Below are 18,000 nucleotides of genomic sequence, written 5' to 3' on the forward strand. Positions count from 1 at the left end.
CCACGACCCAGTCTGCCGTGAGCCCTTCGTCCGTTTCCAATAGGGGACCCACCTTTTCCTTGTCGATCGCGTCCACCGACTTGACAAATAGTAGTACTCGACTTGTTTCGAGCACCGTCCGGTCCAACGTCGACAGCCGCACGAACCGTTTTTCGAACTCCTAGCGGAGCACCGACGTGTTCCTCCCCTTTCCGGGGCTTTCCACCCATGCCATGAAGTCCCGCCTCGACAGCCGAAGCAAGTCGTCAAACCCGTACTTCTCGAGGAGCTGCAGCTCGAACTCCTCCCAAGTCTAGCATCCGGCCAACACCTCGAGCACTTCCGCGTGGATGCCCGGCGTCACCATCCGAGGGAATCCAGACAACCGCCTGTCCACCGGCATATCCCTCATGATCATTTCGGCCCGGTAAGCCTCCAAATAATTTGTGGCGTCTTTCCCTCCAAAGCGGCCTATAGAGCCGACGATTGATTCAATGGCTCTGTCGAGGGTACCCGTCCCTTCACGAGCGCTCACCAGCCGGTCGACGGCCACCGCCATTGCCTCTGCTAGCTCCGATCGCCTCATCTTTGGACTCCTCTGCCGCCCGTTCACGTCGGGTTGACCAAATATGTCGTGTTGTTACGCGCGTGCGTGGAGAAAAGGGCGGGACCACGGGGGTCTTGAACCGAGAGAGAGAGAGAGAGAGAGAGAGAGAGAGAGAGAGAGAGAGAGAGAGAGAGAGAGAGAGAGAGAGAGATTTGTAAATATGCGGAGCGAGAAGGCGAAATATGGAACGTAACACTTGATTTCAGTAATAAGAGATTACAATGACAAGAGAATACGACTCTGACAGTTACAACCGACAAGGCGGGGACGTGGATCCTACTCACACACATAGACAATCACACACTCGACAACCAGAAACAAAACAAGGGGGGGGGGGGGGGGGGAGCCTCTGTTGGAAACGCACGGGCTGTCCTCGAAGCAGAGGAGGTGGACTCCCGACCCACAGAGACCGACGACCGGAGAAGAAGAGAGAGCTCGACACTCAGATTTGCAGCAACACTTCGTCCTCCCTTGCGCGCGATCCCTTTCTGCCCTCTCCCTTCTCCTTTTTATCCCCATCCTCCTGTCAATTTGCTTTATTCCCTGCCCCCCCCTGAGAGAGAAACGCACAATCCCCCTAATAAATGCATGCTGCTTAGTATTTACATCCACCGATCCGTGTACAAAATATCAAGTCACGCGTCCATCCGTGTAAGAGCCGGTTTATGCGCTTTCTCTCCGATTCCGCCTATGGCCGGTTTTCTTCACGACATCGTTCAAACTACATTAGATCGTAATTTTGTTGGAAAGCTTGAACATGTCCTTATGGCCTACCTCATCTTAGCAATAGCTATTGCTAATAGCTATTTAGCTATTACGAGTGGCTAGTTAGCTATGGTCATATTCTGATGCTACTTAGCAATGGTTGTAGATAACTAGCTATTGCCAGTAGCTAGTAGGAGACACAGTTAGCTAAATCGATTATGTAGTTACATAGGAGACATAACTATCTAGACCTGATGATGCTAACTAGCTACGCCCTTACCAAATGTACCAAATTAGCTATGGCCAATAATGTATGTGGCTAATTAGCTATGCCCGATCCTTGATGTAGCTGATTACCTAGTGATTGTAATCTCAATAGTGTATAGGCTTGTGACAATAAGCTCAAAAATCAAAACAAAAGTTGAGATAAATGTAAATACCTGAGGTACATCAAGAAGATGAATGGGATGCTCCTCGTATTGACTACTTCTAACACGTTTCCTGCATAAATCCTTCTTATTGGGTGAAGCCCTACTCTCCTTAGTCTAAAATATGGTGATTATATCATTGATTTATGATGTTATGGGTGTCACTGCCTTACATCTTGTTGTTAGCTTTAGCAGACTAATTCCTTCACCACTTGAATTAATCCGGTTCATTGTATTGTAGACACTTTTTCTACTAGCACTAATTACCTTAGATAGCACATTGATGTTAAGATCGTCAACATCACTATTAAGTAACATCATTAGACTAGACCTTTTTAAGACAAAATCATCTTCTGACCTGCTCATGGATACCAAACTATTACGGAGATTATTTACTAGTACAGATGTTATGTTTGCATTAAGACCATCACAATCAACTAACTCCTTTACCAACGGATCATTTAATATTCCATAAAGCACTACCTTATTGTCTTCATAGCTGATGTGCTTGGTCTGCACATTGAAATAGTTTACAACCTTTCTCTCTATGATAATAGTATCATTACTTCCATTCTCATTGGTATTCAGACCTACATCGCAACCAATACTATCCTTACCTTTAGTGAATGTGTCTTTCTTATCCTTCAACATTTGATGATGTTTCCTTTTTTTTTCTGCCCAATACTTTCGTATCGCTTGTTGTGTACTGATAGCGTCATCCCTATCTTGATGATCCATGAGGGTTGTTGGTAAACACCCTCCTTCCCCTTCCATTTGGCTTGACATATTCATTAGTAAATTGAAACAAAAAATAGACACGTAGCTAGTTACTGAACCACATGCAAACCGGTTTTTGACAGACAAAGATTATATAGAAGATTATACACAACAATACACAAGATAATCAATAGACGAAGATGTAGATGCAATGGCTACCAGTCGGAGTGAACAATTATTGCAATCCAGGACCGAACAGTCGCGGCAACTGAGAGTACAATAGTGACAATGAAGGAGTGAACTCCGTCCGATCGAATAGAGGCAACAATCCAGGACCGAACAATAGCGGCAACGGAGTGTAAAATGGCGGCAATGGAGGAGTGAGTTGCATCGGATCGAACAATGGCTAAAATCTAGGACTAAACAATGGCGACAACTGAGAGTACAATGGTGACAATGGAAGAGTGAACTCCGTCGGAGCGAATAGTGGCAACAATCCAAGACTGAACAATGGTGGTAACTGAATGTAGAATGGCGGCAATGGAGGAGTGAACTCCGTCGGATTGAACAATGGGAACAATTGAGGACTGAATAGTGACGACAACTGAGTGTAGAATGGAGGCAATGGAGGTGTGAACTTCATCGGATCAAACAGTGGGAACAATCCAGGACCGAACAATGGCGGCAATTGAGTGTAGAATGGCTGCAATGGAGGAGGGAACTCCATCGGATTGAACAGTGGCAACAATCCAGGGGTGATGGCCAACATGATGTGGCAATGGATCCTGCATAATGGACCTAGGAATTTGGTATATAATTTATTGTGCACGTTTATGTTGCACATTTATGGTGCTCATTTATATAATTAAAACATTCTAATGTTTTTATTCATGGTGCAAAAATGACTAGTTATCACTGGTAGCTTTTGCATAGCTAATTAGCTATGTCAAGAATGAAGTCGAGAAAGCCACAGGTCGGCATGTCCGATGGAGGCAAGGAATACTTATTTGATTCATTCACAACATATCTTCGACAAGAAGGAATTCGACAAGAATTTTCATGTCAACATACGCCGCAACAGGACGGAGTGGCCAAATGCAAAGATCGGCACATTTTCGAAGTAGCACAGGCCATGTTAAACGAGAAGCACATGCTGAAGTCATATTGGGCCGAAGTGGCAAATACTGCCGTCTACCTCATGAACCAGTCCACAACATTTGGAGTGCACGAACGTACCCTCACAAGAAGTATATGGGAAGAAGCCAGATCTATGCCATGTAAGGATATTCGGCTCACTTGCATATGTGCACATTCCCCACGAAAAGCGACAAAAGCTAGATCCCAAGTCGGAGAAGTGTATCCTCGTAGGATACTTACTAGAGAAAAACGGGTACAAATGCCTCAACCCCTCTATTCGGAAGGTTCGTGTAAGTCGAGACGCTGTCTTCGACGAATCGAGATCTTGGTACAAACCTGAGCCAACTCCTCCGGAACCATCTATGAACAACCTCAACAACACAGAAAACAATGATCAACTAAGGTCAATACCCGAGGAGAGTCTGATCTCAACCAGATTGAGTGGACCATAAGAGCCTCCATGTAACCAAAGCACATCTTAGCCGAATCCAAAGATGGACAAAGGGAAGGCCAAAATGTCGGATTATGAAGACGATTAATCCGACGGTAACAAATCGACTCACTCACTCGACAATGAGTTTGGTGGCTTGTTTGGTGGCTTGATGTGCCTCTTATGAGGTCACCCAGAGTTAATAAAGCACTCACATCGGCAAATGAGAAACTCCATCGCTCCACTCGAGAGAAGAATTCGGTTAGCCGATTCGGCTACAACGACTATATGGCATATCATTATGCCTTTATGATGAAGGTGGTGATAGTTCGGGAACTGGGAAATTTTTCCGAGCCAGCCAAGGATCCACGATGGGTTGAAGCAATGAATGAGGAGATGGGGGGCACTATGCAAGAACGAGACATGGGATCTCGTTCGTCACTCACCACACAAAGAGGCGATCGGCTGCAAATGGATTTACAAAGCGAAATATAATGCCGACGGCTCCGTCAATCGCTACAAAGCCGGACTCGTAGCGAAAGGATACGCACAAACCTATGGAGTCGACTATGAAGAGAATTTTGCTCTGGTGGCAAAGATGACGACTATGCGGACCGTGATTGCACTTGCAGCGACGAAAGGGTGCCACCTCCATTAGAACGTCTTTCTTCAAGGTGAATTAGAAGATGAGGTGTACATGGTACAACCACACGGCTTCGAATCCAACATCCATCCGAAAGCAGTCTACCGACCAAAGAAGCCATTCTACGGCCTTAAGCAAGCACCACATGCTTGGCATTCGAAGATAGTACAATATTTTCATCGAATCGGCTTTAGAATGTCGAAATCCGATAACTCGCTCTACATAAGAAGCGATTCTAGAAGTCTGATTGTCATCATCCTATACATGGATGATCTGGTCATTGGAGGTGAAAATCTAGTCGACATCAACAAGGTCAAGTCCCTCCTCTTTGGCAAATTCGAGATGACGGACATGAAAGAGCTTCATTACTTCCTAGGTATTGAAGTAATTCAAACTCGAGTCGGCATTATGATCTCTCAATGACAATAAATCTCGGGATAACTAAGTGTAAGTCTGTGGCAATCCCTCTCGATTGGAACCTAAAGCTAGTTGCCGACTCCGGCACGGAAAACTGCAAGCCGACTCAATATCGGCAACTGATTGGGAGCCTTATCTATCTCACAATCACTCGACCCAACCTCAGCTACCAATTGGTCTCCTTAGCCAATTTATGCAAAAACCATGTGACAATCACATGGATTGTGCTAAGCGAGTGTTATGATACGTATGCGACACAATGGATTGTGACATTCTCTACAAAATGGCAATGCAAATTCAACTCGAAGGGTACATAGATGCCAACTGGCCCGGCTACAGAGCCGATTGACGATCAACCTCCGTATTTGTTTTCTCCCTCGGCAGCGGAGCAATATCCTGGAGTAGCAAGAAGCATCCAACCGTTGCTCTTTCGAGCATAGAGGCTAAATACAGGGACGCGATTGTGGTTGCATGTGAAATCGTCTGGTTGAAACGAAATTTGAAGGATCTAGGCGTTCCCATCAAGGATGTGACTCCCCTTTACTGCGATAACATGACCAGTATTTATCTGGTTCGGAAACCAGTGTTCCACGTGCACACAAAGCATATCAAGGTGCACTATCACTTCATCCGAGAGCCTGTTCCGACTGGAGATGTCGATCTTCAACACATCAACACAAATTTTCAAATAATCGACATCTTCACCAAATCCCTAGGAGCCGACAAGCTTCGACAATTCACATCAGAACTTGGAGTGATGATCCCTGAATTGCCAAGCTTGAGGGGGAGTACAAGAGAGAACTAGATACCATCCGAACTGGGTACCAGCCGAAGCGAACATCAAACAAGAGAGAATCGGATACCGTCTGAACTGGATACCAACCGACGGGGACATCAACCGAAAGGAACCGACCTGAGTTGAGGTTGAGGGGGCATGTTGAGAATCAAGCTCAACCTAGTCTAGTGTGTGAGCACACCTTTGAGAATCTATAAGCACTCAAAAGTCAAAACTCACCACTACTCTCTACACATTAAGTATGTGTCATAGAATCATATTCTATGACACATAACTAATGAGCTCCATATTCCCCATGACTAATGAGTCTCCACATTCCCCAAGGTTCTAGAGAGAGAGTGGGCGTTGTAGTGAGTTAATGAAGAGAGAGGGTGACCTTATATAAAACAGCCTCCTCCTACTTCATATATTGTCGATTGTTGCTCCTTGTAATGCTACATTTTTGTACTAAATATTCTCCTTGTTAATATACACCTTCTTGAGTACTTCATTTTCTCTTATCTATCTTGTGCCTCCCTTCTCTTCTCTTCTCCCCTCTTCACACACACACACACACACACACACACACACACACACACACACACACACACACACACACAACACACACATCTCTTCTACTGCACAGAATCATATCCGATTCTTTTACACCTCCTCCTCTGAGTTTATGTTGAGGTCGATTGTAAACGATTCAGATGGAGTCGGCTCAAGTTTGTACCATGATGTTGATTTGTCAACGGCCACGTCCTGACTCAATGAACTTTTCGAGTAGAGAGGTTAAAGCATTTGTATCCCTTTTGCTCAAGTGAGTACCCCATGAGGATACACTTTTCTGATTTCGGATCAAGCTTTTGCCGCTTTTCATTGGGAATGTGTACGAATGCAATTGAGCGGAATATTCTGACGTGGGATAAGTTCGACTACTTTCCATAATACTTATCGTGACGTGTAACCTCATGCACACCGGATGTCATATATCGGTCCATGAGGTAAACGTCAAATATTTGTTGCTTTAGCCTAGTATGATTTTGGCATGTGGTTCTCGTTCAACATGGCCCTTGCTACCTCGAGGATGTGCCGATTCTTCCATTGGCTACACTGTTCTGTTGCAGTGTATGTCGGCAAATGAATTCTCGCCGAATTCATTCTTTTTGGAGGTATGGAGTGAAGGCATCAGAGAAGTGTTCTTTACCTCCATCTGACCGGAGACATTGTACATGCTGGCCAGTTGTCTTTTTTACTCGCATGAACAGAAGGGGTACAAGTGCTACAACCCCCGGACCAAATAGGTGCAAGTGAGCCAAGATGTCATATTTGATGAGCTAGTGTCCTCATATTCTCTTCCATTTCCAACTTCTGACAACTCCGTTTCGATTACTGAGTATGAGGCCAGTGAGGCCGAGATGATTCTGGAAGAAGAAGAAGAAGAAGATATCGGCACTCTAGAAGAGAGTTCGATTTCATTCCGGTTGAGTGGCCCAAATGAAGAGTTGAGTCGGAATGACCAACAAAATCAAGAGCCGGTAAGTAGTGAAGATTCGGTCGTGCACTCCCTGCCCCCATAAGGAACCGAGGAAGCGGTATACGCGCAAAGAGAAGGGGAAGATGAAGATGCCAGAGTACGACATAGAAAGAGGAGCATCGAATCAGGGAGAATTTGACTCCAGCAAGAGTGAAAAGGAACCTCAAGAGTTGAGGTCCGATGCGGCCAAGATGGCCCTGAAATCGGCAAATGAGAAGTTACGCCGATCAACTCGCCAAAAGAACCCGGTGATCCGGTACGGATATAATGAATAGATGTGCATCATTATGCGTACATGATGAAAGTGGCTAAAGTCCGCGAGTTGGAGAGCTAGGTGGAGGCATCACAAGATGCCAAATGACAATCAACAATGGAGGAAGAAATGTAGGCACTAGCTGCCAACAAGACACGGGACTTGGTTGACCCTCCCCAACACTGCAAGCCGATTAGGTGCAAATGGGTGTACAAGGTAAAGTACATCCTTGAAGGCTCGATCAACCGATACAAGGCCCGATTGGTGGCCAAGGGATACGCGCACACCCATGACATCGATATTGCCAACCTATCTCCCTCCCTCTTGTACTCTTGTCCCAACATTTAAATGGAAAAGAGTATGTAGAAGAAGCGGGGAGGAGAAGATTGGAACATGATTGTCGGGTCGGAATAGAGAATTAAAAAGTGGCGAAAATGCAAGCCTTATGGAATGAATGGCTTCGAGCTATGATTGAGGCCTAATATATAATTAGCGATTACCTTTAAATACGTTAGAACAAGAGAATGTCCACATTCTAATCATCAAGTATGTAAGTTGACTTTGACTATTCGTGAGAAGTTGACTTTAAACCTCATGGCTTGACTTTTGGAAGTACAAGTAGCTGCAGATATGATAATGACCAGAAACCATTGATTTCCTACACACACACATATAAATATACAGAAGATAATAGATCTGATCATGATGAGGTTTAACACTCTCTCTATTCATATAACTCTGCTTCTGGCCATCATTATTAGCTCCTCTTTGGTGGCTTCTATGGCTGCCACTGGAGGCCACCATGGGCCTCCACGAGCCCTCTCCCCGAGATTCTACGTGCGATCGATCGTGTCCGTCCGTTTTCCAGATTGTGCGGGATGGCGTCAGATCAGCGGTTCGGAGTGATGCAACCATGGCCGCCGCGTTGCTCCGTCTACACTTCCACGACTGCTTCATAAACCATCGCATCGAATATGCACGGATACATTAATTCTCCCAGTTTTCTTTAACTGTTGTTTGTGGTGTTTGATCCGTCATGCTAGGGATGCGATGCTTCGGTCTTGTTGGACGACACCCCAAAGGCCACAGGCAAGAAGAATGCGGGGCCCAACCAGAACTCCCTCCGCGGATTTGAGGTAGTGGATGCCATCAAATCGCAGCTCGAGACCGCGTGCCCGGGAGTCAGTCTCATGCGCGGACATCCTCACCATAGCCACACGAGACGCTGTTGTCCAAGTTCAGGGCCCCTCGTGGGACGTAAAACTGGGCCGGCGTGATAGCCTCCCCGCTAGCATCTCAGCCGCCAACACCATGCTCCCCGCACCATTCGAATCATTGGCCACCATCATTGCCAAGTTTGCAGCCGTCGGGCTCTCGGAGCAAGATGTCGCTTCCTTATCTGGCGGCCACACCATCAGCCGAGCTCAGTGTGCATTAGTTGCTTCGCGTCTCTACAACTTCAACAGAACCAGACTACCTGACCCCACCCTCTCTACTTCCTACTTGGAGGTACTACGTGCGCTCTGCGGGCCTCCGGACACCGCATCCACGTCCCGAGTCCTCACCAACCTTGACCTCTCCACCCCCGATGTGTTCGACGACAAATACTACCAGAACCTCAAGCTCTCCAACGGACTTCTCTCGTCCGACCAAGTGTTGCTTTCTGTAGAAATCGACAACTATACAAATAGAGATTGAGAGAGAGATCACACATACACAAAATTGTTCTATATTAATTGTGTGTGTTACATTAGCCCAAATGGCTTCTTTGTAGAGACGATGAACAAAAAGTTATGTCTCTTCAAATGAAGAGTTTTCTCTAAAGTATAATAATAGAAATAACTTTTCGTAATAATAAATAAATATTATATTTAGATTAAATATTTCCACACCCCCCCTTAAGCTAAATATTATTTTATTCAAAAGTATTGTCGTTCGACGAATAGTTTGGCATTGTTAGACCAATCTTTCGGCAACAAGCGATATGCTTTGTTTGAGGTACTGGCTTTGTTAGAAAATCGGCCCACATTAGTGTTGTGGACGCATACTTCAAATCTAGCTTCTTCTCTTCGATTAAGTCTCGTAGAAAGTGATGCTTGAAAGAGACATGTCGAATATTATCACTCATTTTTGGATTACAAGCTAACTTGATACATGATTGATTATCACAATGAAGGATTAGCTTTGAGGTTTTAAACAAGTTAAGTTCTTCAAGTATGGAATGAATCCATATTCCTTCTTTAGCAGCGAGTGCGGTAGCTACATATTCGGCTTCCGTTGAAGATAATGCAACCGTTGTTTGCTTCTTAGACCTCCATGCTATAGCGGCTCCGGCGAGACAATATACGAAGCCACTTGTTGACTTACGACCATCAACATCCCCCCCCCAATCCGAGTCCGTCCATCCAGATAATTGTGATGGATTGGTTCATCCTTCAAGGTTCATGTTGATGGACTCGGATTGCGATCTGGAGTAAGTTAACACCATATCTTTCGTTCGTTTTAGATAACGTAGTAGTCGTTTTAATGCTTGCCAATGTTTCGGTCCAGGATCCTGCATAAATCTCGAAAGAATTCCAGCGGTGAAACATAAATCGGGACGTGTACAACTAACAAGGTAGCGTATACATCCAAGAATTTGCTTGTAAGGAACATTGAGCATCTCATCTCGCTCTTTGATAGTTCGAGGAGCATCTTCGATTGATAATTTGCATGGAGTTGACATGGGTGTCGAGATAGGCTTGCAATGTAGCATGTCAAAACGTTTTAATACACTTTCAATGTATTGAGTTTGGGAAAGAGAAATGGTTCCTTTGGCACGATCTCTTTGTAGGTTCATTCCAAGGAAATACTTCATTGGACCAAGGTCAGTTATTGGAAAAGCTTGTTGAAGTTCCTTCTTCGCAAGTTGTAGATACGCGAGTGAGTTGGCAAGTAGAGGTAAGTCATCGACATAAACACCGATTATGATGAAATTATTCTTAGCTCTTTTAATATATACATTTGGTTCATTCTTTAGTCGTTTATATCCATTCTTAGTTAGAAAATTATGAAGTCGATGATACCAAACTCGTGGAGATTGTCGTAGACCGTATAAGGATCGATGTAGGCGACATACAGCATTTGGTTGAGTTGAATCTTCAAAATGTGGTGGTTGTTGCATATAGATCTCTTCTTCAAGTTCTCCATGAAGGAAAGCGGTTTGAACATCTAAGTGATGAAGTTCCAAATCAAGTTCGACGGCGAGAGAGACGAATATGCGAAATGTGATACTTCGCAATGTAGGGCTAAATGTATCTTTGAAGTCGATTCCAGGTATTTGCGAAAAACCACGAGCTACGAGACGAGCTTTGAAACGTATAATATTTCCAGTAGCATCGGTCTTCTTCCGAAGAACCCACTTACAACTAACAATTTGTCGATCAGGTGGTGGATCGACAAGGCTCCAAGTTTTGTTCTTTAATAAGGCTGTCATCTCTTCTTCCATGGCTGCTCTCCATTTAGGGCCATCGGTACCAGACAACGCTTCGCGAACGGTAATAATTAATTCATTTGCGGTATCTGGTTCTTCTTCAACTATGAGAGCGTTCATATCGAGGTCCACAAAGTGTGCCTCGAATTGGTCAAGTTCCTTATAGATATCGGACAAGGAGCGCGTACGACGAGGTGGTGAGTCGTTATCATATGAGTTTGGATAGTCTTGCGAGGATTGTGATTGTGAGTTAATTGAAACATCACTAGTGATGTCGGGTGAGTGAAGATGAAATGGCGGAATGATTTGAGAGGTTTGAGGGCTTTCAAGAGTATTTTGAATAGAATTCGAGAAATTAGATAAAGAGATTGGTAAAGTGGTAGATGTATGTAAGCGTGGTGAAGATAAGGTTGATGTAGAGGATGTGTTTGTGAGGTCATCATAATGTGTAGAGTTAGATGGTGTGAAAACACTATCAAGATGTGGGTTAATATAGTTAGTTTGTTTAGGTTGGGTATTTCTTTTATATTGGTTGGTTACATTTAAAGATGCATTTTTTATTTTACTTTTATTTTTATTAACTTTAAATTTAAATATTGGCTTTTTATGTAGACTGAGTCGAACGGGAGGAGTTCTTGGAGGAGAGGAGATGGGAGGAGATGCAAGGGGTCGATGTGAAGGAGAGATTGGAGGAGGTGCAAGCGGTGGAGGTAGTGGCTGATCAACGTGAATAAGAGTGCGAGGGATTACCACATAACGATCGACAGCATCGAGGACTTCATCAAAGTGAGAGGCAACGTTGATATTGGCGGCTTTTCTTGATCGATTGTTGGCGGCGATAGTAGCGGCATCAACATTCTTCGCTCGATGGCCAGTGGGTATTCTCTTTGAAGGGCGGCAATTATCATCATCACTGTTGTGTTGGTGGCAAAGGGCGGCATCGACGGCGGTGCTGTTTTGGAGGCGGCGGTTGGCAGCAATAAAGATGTTTTGTTGGCGGGAGGCGGCGGCGGTAGTGTTGGTTGGGAGGCGGCGGTCGTCAGAACCAGAGATGTTTTCTTGGCGGAGGGAGGCGACGGTGGCGGTGCTGTTTGGGAGGCGGCGATAGTCTGCAACCGCCATGTCCTTTTGGCGGGAGATGTCGATGGCATCGGTGGCGGCGGCACTGTTTGGAGGGCAGCAATTATCATCAGCAACACTGCTGTTTGGGCAACAAAACGTGGCGGCGGTGGTGGTGGCGGCGACGGCGGTGTTTGCAGGGCGGCGAACAGTGGCGGCATCATCTTTTGACTGTTTGGCTCCTTCACGAGTATTAATTTTAGGGTTATGCGTTGGTGTCGTGGATTCAAGAAATGGTGACTCATCAAATTTGACGGTACGACTATAAAAGAACGTGTTCTTGCTTGGATCGAATAAACGGTAAGCCTTGTAGCCGTTTGCATCTCCGTACCCAACAAAGATCGCTTTTCTTGCTCGTTGTTCTAACTTGGATCGTTTTTCAGTAGGGACGAAGGCGTATGCAAGGCAACCAAAAATTTTGAGATCTTGCATATTTGGTTTTACTCCAAACCATAACTCGTATGGTGTGATTAACCCAAGTGTTCGATGATAGTTGCGATTTTGGAGATAGCATGATGTTGCGACGGCTTCTTCCCAAAATGAGGGTGAAAGTGACGCTAGATTCAACATGCTCCGGGCCGAATTAAGGAGTGTTCGATTCTTGCGTTCGGCTAGACCATTTTGTTGTGGTGTTGAAGGAACAGAAATTCGTTGTAAAATTCCATGGTCTTTACAAAATTTTGTAAACTTGTTAGATGTATATTCTCCTCCCCCATCAGATTGTAGACATTTCAATTGTAGATTTAGTTGCTTTTCTGTTAGTGATTTGTAATTTGTAAAAGCAATGAACGCTTGGTCTTTGCTTTTGAGAAATGTTAGTATTGTAAACCTTGTATAATCATCGATGAAACTAATGAAATATTTTGATTTTAAAAGTGATTGAGTTGGGAATGGACCGCATATGTCACTATGGACGAGTTCAAGAGGTCGACTTCTTCGTGAGTTACTTGTAGGAAACTTTGATGATGCCATTTTGCCGAACAAGCATGCCTCACATAAGTCGATTTTGCAAAACATATCCTTTGGGACTCCTTGAGCGAGCTTGTGAGTTTGGAGTGTTCGCATAGCAGCAAGGTGTGGATGTCCAAGTCGGTAATGCCAAAGTAGAGTGAGTTCTTGTTGTCTTTCGATTTCGGTTGTGTGAACTTCGATTGTTGATTGGGTTGTTGGATGTACACTAATGGGATATAACCCTCCTTGTCTTTTGCAAGAAGTTCGTATTGTGAGACCATTTGGTAGAAGGTGACGAATCACGGCTTGGTTATGATGGAACTCGATGATGGTTCCATTCGAAGTTGCTTGACTTATCGAGAGAAGGTTCTTGGTGATACCAGGTACGTGGTACACATCATTGATCATGAAGTTTCCTCCTCCGGTGAGATGAAATGTAAGTTGGCCTTTGCCTAATGCTTGTTTTACTCCATTATTTCCAAATCTAACAGTTATTGGATTTTGTAGGGGTGTGTACCTTTGAAGCCAATCCGATCGATGTGTAAGATGATTTGTTGCTCCGGTGTCGAGATACCATTTGTCGTCCTTCTTTGTTGGTATGTCTGCGACAAGTGCTTCAGCTACGAAAGCTTGCATCAAGTCACTGTAACCTTCTTCTTCATATTCATTCTTTTCTTCCATCGAGGCGGCATAGACCTCTTCTTCTTCTTCTTCTTCTTCTTCATTTCTCTCTTCCTCAAATTCCTCGACAATGTGCGCTTGTGGTCGGCGAATATTGCTTGGGAAATCTCCGAATCTTTTATTTTGCCTTACATTCTTGTGGTGTGTGGCCTGGCCTTTTGCAAATGTTGCAATAAGACCTAGTGAACTTCATTCCTCCTTTCGTCATCGGTGCATTAGTCCATTGACTCTTGAAACTCTTGTATCTTGGTTGTGATTTGAAATGAGGTCGATAGGCTGCCATAGCGATTGCTTGTGTTGATGTGTTTTCTTCTCTTGTCTTTCTCATCGAGTCTTCTTGCCTTATGTCTCCCATGAGATCTTCCACGGTAGCTTTTTTATTTAAATTTTGTGTAGTCACAAAAGATGACCATGAAGAGGGTAAAGCACCTAGTAATAAACATCTTTGTAGTTTGTCGGAAATGTCCAAGCCAGATGTAATTGTATCATCCAGTTTCTTTTCCCAAGTGGTTAGAAAATTATCTACATCATCTTCTTCTTTCATTGTAAATGTGACATATGCACGTAGTGTGTGCACTTGTGCTGCATCCGTTTGTGGTTCATATTGTGTCTTTAATTTCTCCCAAATTTGATGCGAAGTTTGTAGCTTTTTGACCGCTTCTCCTTGAACATCTGATATATGTGCTAATAATTCCATTTTTGCTACAAGATCTTTCTCTTCCCAAATAACTTGATCGGGTCCGGGGGTATCAGGTTTTAGTGATGATCCTGACACTACATTCCAAAGTTTGTAGTGTTGAAATAATAATTCGAGTCGAGCACTCCAAATGCGATAATTTTGCTTTGATAACTTTACTAATGAAAGTTTATGTGTGTTGAGAATGTTGGCGGGAGATGAGGATTGTGCCATTTTTATAGAAGAGGGCTATCCGGCTTAGCGCTCGTCTTGATGACAAATCGATCAATGCTCCTAGGATTCTCTAGTCTTATTTGATAGATGCGGAAATCTATAAATCTGATACCATGTAGAAATCGGCAACTATACAAATAGAGATTTAGAGAGAGATCACACATACACAAAATTGTTCTATATTAATTGTATGTGTTACATTAGCCCAAATGGCTTCTTTGTAGAGACGATGAACAAAAAGTTATGTCTCTTCAAATGAAGAGTTTTCTCTAAAGTATAATAATAGAAATAACTTTTCGTAATAATAAATAAATATTATATTTAGATTAAATATTTCCACACCCTCTCCCCGAGATTCTACGTGCGATCGATCGTGTCCGTCCGTTTTCCAGATTGTGCGGGATGGCGTCAGATCAACGGTTCAGAGTGATGCAACCATGGCCGCCGCGTTGCTCCGTCTACACTTCCACGACTGCTTCATAAACCATCGCATCGAATATGCACAGATACATTAATTCTCCCGGTTTTCTTTAACTGTTGTTTGTGGTGTTTGATCCGTCATGCTAGGGATGCGATGCTTCGGTCTTGTTGGACGACACCCCAAAGGCCACAGGCAAGAAGAATGCGGGGCCCAACCAGAACTCCCTCCGCGGATTTGAGGTAGTGGATGCCATCAAATCGCAGCTCGAGACCGCGTGCCCGGGAGTCAGTCTCATGCGCGGACATCCTCACCATAGCCACACGAGACGCTGTTGTCCAAGTTCAGGGCCCCTCGTGGGACGTAAAACTGGGCCGGCGTGATAGCCTCCCCGCTAGCATCTCAGCCGCCAACACCATGCTCCCCGCACCATTCGAATCATTGGCCACCATCATTGCCAAGTTTGCAGCCGTCAGGCTCTCGGAGCAGGATGTCGCTTCCTTATCTGGCGGCCACACCATCAGCCGAGCTCAGTGTGCATTAGTTGCTTCGCGCCTCTACAACTTCAACAGAACCAGACTACCTGACCCCACCCTCTCTACTTCCTACTTGGAGGTACTACGTGCGCTCTGCGGGCCTCCGGACACCGCATCCACGTCCCGAGTCCTCGCCAACCTTGACCTCTCCACCCCCGATGTGTTCGACGACAAATACTACCAGAACCTCAAGCTCTCCAACGGACTTCTCTCGTCCGACCAAGTGTTGCTTTCAACGCCCGACGCTGCGACCATCTGATTGGTCAATGTATTTGCCAGTAACCAAAGGGCCTTCTTCGCCGCCTTTGCGAGATCGATGGTCAAAATGGGCGACATTAGCCCTCTCCTCGCTCCCGAAGGCCAAATCCGAAGGAATTGTCGTCTTGTTAATGCTTAAAGTCCCATAACCCCTTTGGATGCAGCTTCAAAGTATTTAACACTCAAAATAATTGATATTTGTACCACAATGAAGCTCAGAATAAGTTTTAATACATCCTCCTAACATTAATAATGCACTATTGTAATATTTGCATGAAATTTCAAGTTGTGGCAATAGCCAGAGCTTTAAATCGCCAAATAAGCCATCTTCATTGAACAATGATGTGGAGATAGAAAATGATTCATCAATAAAAATTTCATCTCTTCTTGAGCTACTAGTCCAGAAGATCTAGAAAGTTAATATGCTCTTTTTTTCTATTTGTTTCTTACCCCCGTTCATGTATTTACTTTCAAAAGCTTAGAACAAGATAAAGGTGACATCATCAAGGTATAGCAAAAAGGTTTAGTATTCAATTGGACTGATGGTTAAGGGAATTTGTTTTAGGAGAGCCTTAATTGTATCTTAATATCCATTTTGCTTTGCATCCAAGAGCCCAAATAGAAGGGAGACAATCAAACTATTCACAATCAGAGTATACAAAGGGTTACCAAGATGAATGTGAGTATACAAAAGCAAATGAGAGTGGTTGTCTTGGGAAAAGTCAGAGCAAGGAAGCGAAGCTTTCTTGCATGTATTTTAGGGGAAATGTGAAAGCTTCAAGGAATGTTGAGATATCACTAGTATTTAGAGTTGTAATGTTTCCTTTGAGATATCACAAGTATTTAGAGTTGTAATGAAGATTACAAGGCAGACATATGGGTTGAAGAATTGATACATAAGATCATTATAACATATTTCAGGGCACATAGAAGCACATATGAATGGTAATGAAAAAACCTGAGGTTGTAGATGGAACTTCAAAGGGGAGAAGAAGGATATTAATAAGGAACTATGGTATAATTTCGTTATAGAGATATTTTTAGTGTCCATAGAGGTCAAAATCGACAACTTTCATAGGCATACATGTAATGATAGATGCAACTGCAAATCCATCAAACAAATATATAGATACATGCAAAAGGTAAATTACAATTTAAAAGTTTTAGCAATTTTCTTTGTCATGCCGTTGTGCGACACATTTACCGACGTCTTTACTAGCGCAATAGAACACGTGGCCAATGTTGTCATTAACTGTGCCGCACATCAACAATAGATAGTGATCTAGGCTAAAGCCCTATTATTTATTGAGTAAAGAAAAACTTAGAAAAATTATTACCCAACAAAAAGGAGAAAAGAAATATTAATAAAAAAAAACTTAAAATTAAAATGACACAACCATTAATTCAATCGTGTCTTGGCCTCATTACCCAACAAAATAGAGAAAAAAACATTGATAGTGATGCCAAAATAGATGTGTCGTCTCAAGGTCACACTACCGAGAGCATGTCTATTGATCAATGGAGTTCTACCTCCATGTTGATGTAATAAGCCAAGGGATTCAAAAAACTATATACCCTATTAGTAACGAATTGGGCAAGAGTAGTGGTTAATCATTCATGAGCCATTAGTTCTACAACCCTAACTTTGTGAATTCTCTTACTCACACTTCGTCGCATTAACCCTCATTAAGTGGCTAAGGAAGCATTAAGACTAACTTAAAGAGAAAACATACACACATAAAGACAAAGGTGCACAATATGTACACTAATTTCAACTATGTCTCGATTAATACAAGAGCTTGTAAGGAGTGTTTAAGGTATAGCTAAATAGCACTTAGCCTTTTTCACTCAACTCTCTTAAGTAAAAGATTAAGAAATGAGAGGGAGAGAGGCCAAGATTAAGCTACATAAAGATATAAAAAGAAGAAGAAGAAGAAGAAGAAGAAGAAGAGCTACAAAAGTAGGCATAAGTGACTTGTATAACGTTCTACAATGAGGTTTGACGCCTTTCACATTGGCGTGGC

At 43.6% G+C, this 18,000-nt stretch overlaps 1 protein-coding gene, 1 long non-coding RNA gene and 2 pseudogenes across 3 annotated transcripts; 3 read left to right on the forward strand and 1 right to left on the reverse strand.

The window, feature by feature from the left end:
• Positions 1 to 8,303: 8,303 nt before the first annotated feature.
• LOC147867242 (peroxidase A2 pseudogene) lies at positions 8,304 to 9,329 on the forward strand (annotated as a pseudogene).
• A 3,077-nt stretch (positions 9,330 to 12,406) lies between these two features.
• LOC147867243 (uncharacterized) lies at positions 12,407 to 13,882 on the forward strand. Of its 2 annotated transcripts, none has more exons than XR_015529332.1 (5): positions 12,407 to 12,522; positions 12,609 to 12,919; positions 13,099 to 13,330; positions 13,434 to 13,556; positions 13,681 to 13,882. It is a non-coding gene; the product is annotated as an uncharacterized LOC147867243 (long non-coding RNA). The 2 variants fall into 2 exon arrangements; XR_015529331.1 differs by having other exon boundaries at positions 13,437 to 13,556.
• A 90-nt stretch (positions 13,883 to 13,972) lies between these two features.
• Positions 13,973 to 14,764, reverse strand: LOC147867244 (uncharacterized). The gene has a single exon (XM_087339674.1). It carries the CDS (start codon positions 14,762 to 14,764, stop codon positions 13,973 to 13,975), a length of 792 nt encoding a protein of 263 aa, XP_087195800.1.
• A 402-nt stretch (positions 14,765 to 15,166) lies between these two features.
• LOC147867245 (peroxidase A2 pseudogene) lies at positions 15,167 to 16,135 on the forward strand (annotated as a pseudogene).
• Positions 16,136 to 18,000: the final 1,865 nt, after the last annotated feature.

Source organism: Azolla caroliniana, unplaced genomic scaffold, assembly GCF_043228905.1.
Source record: "Azolla caroliniana isolate FFs.n. ecotype wild unplaced genomic scaffold, voAzoCaro1.0.p SCAF_2, whole genome shotgun sequence".
Lineage (NCBI taxonomy): Eukaryota > Viridiplantae > Streptophyta > Polypodiopsida > Salviniales > Salviniaceae > Azolla > Azolla caroliniana.

Bases quoted from the DNA above. Each gene is read 5' to 3' on its own strand.
- LOC147867244 (XM_087339674.1), bottom strand. From the start codon at position 14,764: ATGGCACAATCCTCATCTCCCGCCAACATTCTCAACACACATAAACTT.